Source organism: Chionomys nivalis, chromosome 12, assembly GCF_950005125.1.
Source record: "Chionomys nivalis chromosome 12, mChiNiv1.1, whole genome shotgun sequence".
NCBI classification, from domain to species: Eukaryota; Metazoa; Chordata; class Mammalia; order Rodentia; family Cricetidae; genus Chionomys; species Chionomys nivalis.
In genome coordinates this window covers 14,564,163-14,571,917 of record NC_080097.1, presented here as the reverse complement: position 1 = coordinate 14,571,917, position 7,755 = coordinate 14,564,163, and the positions used below count along the sequence as shown (strand labels likewise).

Sequence of the window (7,755 nt, the reverse complement as noted above, 5' to 3'; positions counted from 1 at the left end):
AACTGCTTACATAGTCCAAGAAAAGTTAGACTTTCACAATTTTTACACTCCCCCCAAACAGCTCGCTCTATGCACAAGGCACTATGATGAACAATGCTAATTAGTCAGAATTACTGCGCTTTACAAATCTTTTAAGACTATCATGAGTAAGAAACCTTGCTTCATTTTCCAACTTTCTAATTCTTCCTTAAATCACCAGTGGACATTTAAGAACGCACATTAAACCCAGCATTCCATGAACGTTCAGTATCTCCAAGTTGAAGCTAAAAGTAAACAAGCAAGCTCTAAATTAATTGAATCTTGTGTTGTTTGGAGGAAGTTCAGAGGACTGAAGGTCCTCAGAGTTTAGGCAGCCATAGGGTTCCTTGAAAGCCCATTTTAAAAAACAAAACAGAAGACAGCTTGTCCTAAGACCTCTTCACACAAGAGAACAGGAAACAAGAAATTAAACTATAATGACAGGTAAATAATTTCCTAGACTTCCGGGGATTCTTGGCAGCAAATGTTATGCTTTTGGAAAAAAAAAATCACCAACCACAAAGTGACTAATATTTGTCAAGATGGGCTTGCAGCAGCTTGAGGTGTCTTTGTTCCCCAAGGTCAGCTCTGAGCACACTGACTTTTTGCCATATGCACCTTTTACACAGGAGTAATATTGAGTAACTTCCTATGTATTTTGACTCAGTAGGTCAGAGATAGAAACTGGCATACTTGGATTTGAATTACTTTACCAACGGAGTATGAAAAGTCCTTCCTACCAAATACCTGAATCCAAACAGCATTTTTAATGTTTTTTCCCCCAACACCAAGAATCTGGTATGACGGTGATAAACTGCAGAATCTAAACCAAATATACACTAAAAAAACAGCCATGACCAGCTAAGTCAAGGAAACATTTGTTCCATTGTAAGGATCCATCTGGATATAGGTTATGTTCCACGTTTGACACTCAGTACTTGAACAAACTTGTTCCTCTAGTCTTGAGGATCTTTGGCGTTCATTTTTAATACTGTACGTTAGGAAAAAATTCTAAGCATTAATCTTTTTTGGAATGTCTTCTAAAGAAGCTCAAAATAACAGCACAGAAATGCCCTGTAGAACCAGGGCAAGCCAACAGGTCTGCAAAGAAACTGGGAACGAGCCCACAAAGCCAAAGGACGTTCTCATAAACATAAAGCAAGTCAGACTCTAACCCTCGGTGTTTTCTGTCTTGAAGGTAGCATCATCTCTGAAAGCCACTGGACTCGCCTACTTTAAAGCAGCCATCGTAAAGGGGCCTGGTCCAGAAAGGCAAACTATTGGAGAATGCCTTAACAGAAAACGTGGCTTCTTGCATTTGAAAGAAACAAAAAAACAGGTAAAATAAGATAAAACAAGCTCAGTTTAATTTCAAACGTTAATATATTTTCTATTTTATATTGAACATATGCATCTGTAACCCCTCATTTGCAGCAACCGTCACATCCTCATAGAAGGGGCAAAATTTATGATGCCTCTTAAAATAAATATTCTTTTTTATAAAATAATAAAACTTCAAATAAATATTCTTTACACTAAACAATATGTTGAAAAAATTAGAAAATAAAGGTTGAATTTTACTGTAACTGTACAATATACATCAAGTCCAAAAGGGAGATCAGAGTCTTACAGCAAAGGCTTCCTGTAAGGCAAAATACAATCTAAAAACATACTGACTGATTCACATTCTTCCGAATGTACAACATATTAGTATAATATTTTGTGACTGTGCTATGGAGTACAGCACAACTTGTTTTTCACAGTTGCAAATATTATCGTATATACAAAAATATAGCACATTATCTCTGGAGAAAACAATGGGGGCGGGGAGTCATCTGCTAACTTACAAATTTTGCAAGGGCTATTCACAAACGAGAAACTTTGTCTAGGAGTGTCTGCTGCTGTAGCTTCTAGCAGTATGTGGGCCACCAACTTCCACTGCCTCCCCTCGGAGCTCCATTAGCTGAGTTCTAGCAAGCATATCAGTTAAAATGGCACATGGACAAAAAAAAAAAAAAAAAAAAAAAAAAAAAAAGCATCTCACTGCAAACGACAAATACTCTATCCCTCTATTAACAGTGCCGAGATTACAGCTGTTTATTTAGTTGGTTGCATATGTGTGTTAAAAAATAGGTGGACAAACAATCCTTATTACTGTAATATTCCTGATTAATAATAATGCTATGTTGGCTTTTCAAAGTTCCTTGGGGGGACAGTGGGAACTTTGCAGCAAACCGTGTTTGAGTTTTTACAACGGCATCCGGGCCTGTTCACGCGATCATAACACCCCTGGCACAGCTTAAGGCAACCCTTGGCTGGAAGGTAACACCATAAACAAGGCAGAAAGAGAGACATGACTCCCATCGCCGACCATCGAGTACAACAATGAGACTGGCTGCAAGAACACGGGTTGTCAGCACAATTGTCCTCATCGTCGTTGGAGCAGTGATAGAAGAGACCTTTCACACAGCACACACAAGTCCCATAGTCAATGACGTTCTGGGCTGAGCAAAGGCACTGCTTGTCACAGATCCAGTCCGATGGCAGGGGCCTCGGGTAGGTGCACTCTTTACACTTGCACTTGCCACAGTCCTCACACCTGTAGGCGTGCAGACCCAAGTCTTCCTTGCTCAGTGGCTTAAGCTCACCGGGTTTGAGCTCAGACTTAGGCTGCACCCGGATTATCCCATCAGCAGCAGGCCCCGGGGAGAAGGAAGATCCTAAAAGCCTCTGTTCTGAGGAGCTGCTGCTGGTACTTGTCCTTGTACTGCTCCGAGACCCTGAGCTGACGGTGCTGATGGACCTGGACAGAGGGGCCCTTGAAGAATGAACCTGCGAGGGCGGGAGCCTGGGAGGCTGGCGGTGCTCGGGCAGACCATGTAGTCTTTCATGCTTGTGCTGAGTGGAGGAGCGAGGAGCAGGCTTGAGCCCAGGTCTTGGGACCACGGTGGGCCCCTCTGTGTACTCATTGGTGTTTCGGATGGCTCTGATCTGATCCAGAGACAAGACGTGTACCTGCTGCATGAGGGCATCTCTGGGGTCGGGCTCCCCACGCTGCCTGCCACTGTCATGGGGCGCCTGCAGCAGAGGCTGCGACCCGCTGCCACTCTGAGCTCTGGCCTCCATCAGGTCTTGGCAGTGTGTTCACTCCAGCAGGCTTAGAACACATCTGAACTCCTGGGGAAACCAAGAGGAAAGAATATGGTTTACACTCTCAAGACTTCCCACTCTCCACCCACCAGTGTTGACTCTTCACTTCCCACACACCCCGGAGACATGGGACTGGCAACGCACCAGCAGGGGTGAGGTAGAACAGCCAAATGGTCAGGGCGAGCACTCAAAAGTAAAAATCATGCCCGGGACACCACAATCCTGGAATCTCAAAATGTGCAGTGACACAAAGCTAATCTTTGCGGGGTCACTTAAGTAACAATCCTTTAATCAAATAAACACGCAATTTAGAAGGCTCGGGTTCCGTGTAAAAACTGGAAGAAAGAAAACGCTGGAGCCTTGCAGGGAGTCCTACCAACATTTTCAGAGGTCAAACACCTTTCAGATTTCCAAACGAGTTTAAATTTGTCAAGATCGTTCTTACGTTCAACAGAAATAAGTACCTACAACAGTCTTGCTTTAAGTCAGCTTTTTACGTCACGCAGCACGAGTTGTCTAGGCAGTACCTTTTCCCAATCCCATATGATATGAAAGTATATTCCGAGGACAATTAAGGTTGCATTTTTAAATAAAGTAATACAAAGTTATAGAATTAAAACAAGTCATTTCGATTCCCATTAGGTATCACAACAAACTCCTAAGAGCAAAATATATTTGCCACAGCTGGAGAATTATATATTCTACAGGCCTATGGTTCTAGCCTTAGAATCTCAATCCCAGTTATTCCTCCTGTTTCATAAATAAAGCATGTAAAAAAAAAGCACGTTATTTCCTCGTTTTGAAAAATACCCAGCAACACAAAGCAGTAAAAGCAGTAGGAAAAGCTTTAGAAATCCGTGGTGTCGTGGCTGGAACCTGTCATTCTGTCAAGTAATTGCTTAAGTTACAATCAGACTTAGATTTAAAAAGTACCACCCTCTCCCAAACCCTCATCAAAATACGAAGGAAAATAAGCAAAAACGGACTTTTAATCCAACCTTCGCTTTTTTGGAAAAGGACAGCGAACAAGGCAGGTGACAAACGCCTCCTAATTCAGAACTAGGCAGAGCTGGAAACCGATCTGCTCACCTCCAACTGCCAGGTACACAAGGCTGTTCTTTGCTTTCGCTCCGTTTATCAGCTCTATCTGCGCCCCCACAGCCCTAGCAGGTGGGACTCAGCCAGAAACCCAGGGACTTTTCTCCGGGCTGACTGACGCTTCGAGGGGCCAAGTCGGCCCCTCCTGCGCGCAAACCCCAGAAGCTCAGGCAGGCAGGGGGCGCGGGCGCCTCCGAAGGGGACGTGTCGTGAAATGCACGAGCACACTTTCCCCTCCTCCACCCCCTCAGCTAAAATTTCCCCCAACCCGAGAGAACTGCCAGCCAGACCCGAGGGGGGGGGGCACTCTAACACGCCCACCCCTGCAGCAAGGTCACCACAAGGTGTTTCTGCGACGGCCCTCAAAATGCCTGTCTCCACAAGTTTTCAAATCCGATGCCTGGAGGAAGAGAGCCAGGCCGGGACGCACAGCTTGCACAGAAGTCTATGCACCCACGCTCCCAGAGAAACTCCAACGTGCAATGACCGAAGCGAGCACTGTCTGCAATCTGCACACGCCTACCTCCTTTTAGATCAAGAAAAAGACATATTTCTTAAACCGAAAGAAAAAAGCTTTATCCAGAGCCCCACTGCACACGCCAGTCTTGCTGGACTCGGACCCCTGGGATTGGAAACTTTCCGAGAGGACTTGCCGTAGAAGTAGCATCTTTAGAGTGGAAAAAAAAAAAAGTGATTTCTACCGCTCCCTGGCCGTCTCCCTCGCAGGCCCCCTCCACCCCTCTGCGCTCTCCCAGTTCCTCTCCCTCCCCCTCTGAGTGCTTTGAAACCCCCATTAAGAACAGTGTGTGAGCAGACTAAGGATTAGGGGAAAAGGACTTCAGCACTAGGGTGGGGCAAACCGACACAGAAACCCCTTTGTAAAATACGCGTTAAGACTCCAAATCTTAAAAAACAGTAACACAAAAGAGGGAGGGGGAAAACTAGCCTTTTTCTTTTTTTTCCTTTTTTTTTCTTTAAAGTCACCTACTTTCGGGTAATGGAAAACGATCGCGACCACTTGATAACTCTCTTCCTGTGCTAGGTTAGCCCAAGCGTCCAAAAGAAAAAAAAAGCATGACCCAGGCCGACGATGAAGAACGGAAAAAAGAAAGCCGCACTTCCGAACCGCAGAGACGCGGCGCCAGGCTGGGCGACGCTCCCACCCGCACCGGGCTAGACTGTCCACACCGGGCAGAGGCGGGGACTCACTCCGTCTGGCAACCTACCTTCTGCTTGTCCGCCGGGTCTTCTGCCCCGGTGAGGTGAGAAACCCAGTACCCCAGCCCCACAGGCGCCCCCCGTCGCAGGATGGGCTTTCCTATAACTTGGCCTTATACCAAGAGGAGGAACAGGTTAGCAAATGTTAGAGCCTGCAACAGCGACCTGGATAAACCAGGGCTCTCAGCGACTAGATCGCCGCCAAGACAGGGGTAGGAGCAGCAGGCAATGGAGCCGTCCTCCGCCCCGAAGCCCTAAGGGAGAGCTGTGTCGCGGGGTGGAGGGCACTGCACCGACGCACCCTGCAGCCCGGCCGTGGCCGAACCCCTGTCCTAGGCGAAGCAGATCCGCAGGGCTGATTCCCGATCCTCCTGGGAAGCCTACGGGTTTAGGGGGAGAGAAGAACTGACCCCACTGGCGGCTGTCTGTGGCTCCAGGAGGGGAAAAGCCAAACACGCTCCTCACCGTGATCGCGGCTCTGCACCAACCCCTCTCCCTTGGATTCTCTTCTTTTCTGCGTTGTGCAAATAAATCCAGTCCCGATGCAAACTTTTTCCTTCTTTCCGAACTCTGCTACAGTCCAACTTCCAAGTAATCGGTGGGAGGAGAAAAACAACCACGGGAGAATTTGGAACTCAATCCTCCACCGTAGGAACCTTCCCGGATTTCGGGTAGAGAGATGACCTCTCTTCCAGAAGCGCACGCGGAGTATTTCCTTTTTTTCCCCCTTTCTTTTCTTATTTTTTTTTCTCAATGAACAAGAGGCCGAAGCGCCGGGGTTGGCGAGTCTCTTTTTCCTGGTCGACGAGAGAAAAGAGGGGCGAACACGGCCTTACAAAGAACCCAAGGCCAGCTCGCCAAGTCCTGGGGGCCCCGGGCTGCTTCCGAGCGGAGGCTGGCGCGGGGCCGCGGGCCGGGCCGGGCGCGCGCGGGGGCCTGGGCGCTGCGCGCTCCGCCGGCCCCTGTCCTCCGCTCGCACTGCGGCGCGCAGCTCTCGCTCGTGCAGACTGGGCGTTGCGGAGGCGCGGCGGCGAGGCCGAGGCGGGGGTGGGGGTGCGGAGGGGGGGTGGAGGAGGAGGCGGTGGGGGAGGAGGAGGGTCTGGGGCCCGGCCGGGGATGGGGATGGGGGGGCGCGCCGCTGGCCTGCGCCCTCGCCTTTCCGGAGGAGGCAGGGAGCTCTGCAGCGGCCGCGGCAGCAGTAAATGGCGTCATGTGGATCCGAGGCGGAACAGAGCAGTTGTTGTCCCAGAGGATATATCGCATCCGGTCCCAGCTCATTGGCTCCGCGGGGCTACATTCACTCACACTCCAGCGCCCGCCAGCGCTCCGAGCCGCAGGAGGCATTCAAAAGGGCAACCGCGCCGCCCCGCGCGTCCCCAGTCGCTCCTGCAGCCGGGGCGCCGTCACGCGGGGCGCCCGCGGGGCCGCTCTGGCCACCGCGAGGTCAGTTTATCTAGTTTCAAGGAAACACTGACCTTAAGGCTCACCCCCACCCCCCACCCCCGGAGGCCACGAGCGCGAGCCGGAGGCTAGTCTCGCTTAGGGAACTTTCTCCCTCGCCACTGGGACAGGAGGAGGGACGTAGCAAACTCACCCGGCCGCACAGGGTTAGCGTGGAAAACGAGTGGCAAGCTTTTAGATTCGATTCGGAATCCATTTCGGTTCTACCTTCTTGTCTCCTTCGCCCGCCCCACCCCCCTCCAATGCCCGGGGGGCGAAACCGGTGGGGGGGGGGAGCAGGAGCGGGAGGGAAAGGGGAGCGGGAAGTGAGGTGGGAGGGCTATTGGTTTATTCTTTGTCTACTGGATTAACCCGATTATACACCGGGCACCAGCACAAACCGCCTCCCCCTCCCCCGAGCCTTGTACGGGAGGGACGGAATGCAGATTCGGGTTTCAAGTCCCTTCTGCTCTGACTGGGATTGGCTTTTGACTGTGTGGACTTGTAGTTTGTTAGAATTTCATTTTTAAGAGGGATTATCTATAGATGGAGGTCTTTTGAAGACTATTTTTTGGTATTGTTTTGCTCGATGCAAAAGCCTTTTAAATTAATTCAGTAATACCCACGCGATTACTCACGGCGACATCATGGACTTCCGAAATAGGGAGAGGGGGGAGAAGCTGACTGTTCCCCTGCAGAACTGAATTCCTCCTTCGGGAAACCGTAAATAAAACAAGAGTCATCTTTCAAATCCCACTATTTGTCACCCAGAACATTCTCAGCAGCTCCTCTTGTTCGTGTTGGGAGTGGACTATGTTGAACCACTTAAAA

At 49.4% G+C, this 7,755-nt stretch overlaps 1 protein-coding gene across 1 annotated transcript; it reads right to left on the bottom strand.

Annotated features, from left to right (window-relative positions):
• Positions 1-2,028: 2,028 nt before the first annotated feature.
• On the bottom strand, positions 2,029-6,522 carry Spry2 (sprouty RTK signaling antagonist 2). Its single transcript, XM_057786501.1, has 2 exons — positions 5,950-6,522; positions 2,029-3,195 (listed from the first exon to the last, which is right to left on the bottom strand). Exon 2 carries the CDS (start codon positions 3,142-3,144, stop codon positions 2,200-2,202), a length of 945 nt encoding a protein of 314 aa, XP_057642484.1. The 5' UTR covers positions 3,145-3,195; positions 5,950-6,522; the 3' UTR covers positions 2,029-2,199.
• Between the last annotated feature and the right edge of the window lie 1,233 nt (positions 6,523-7,755).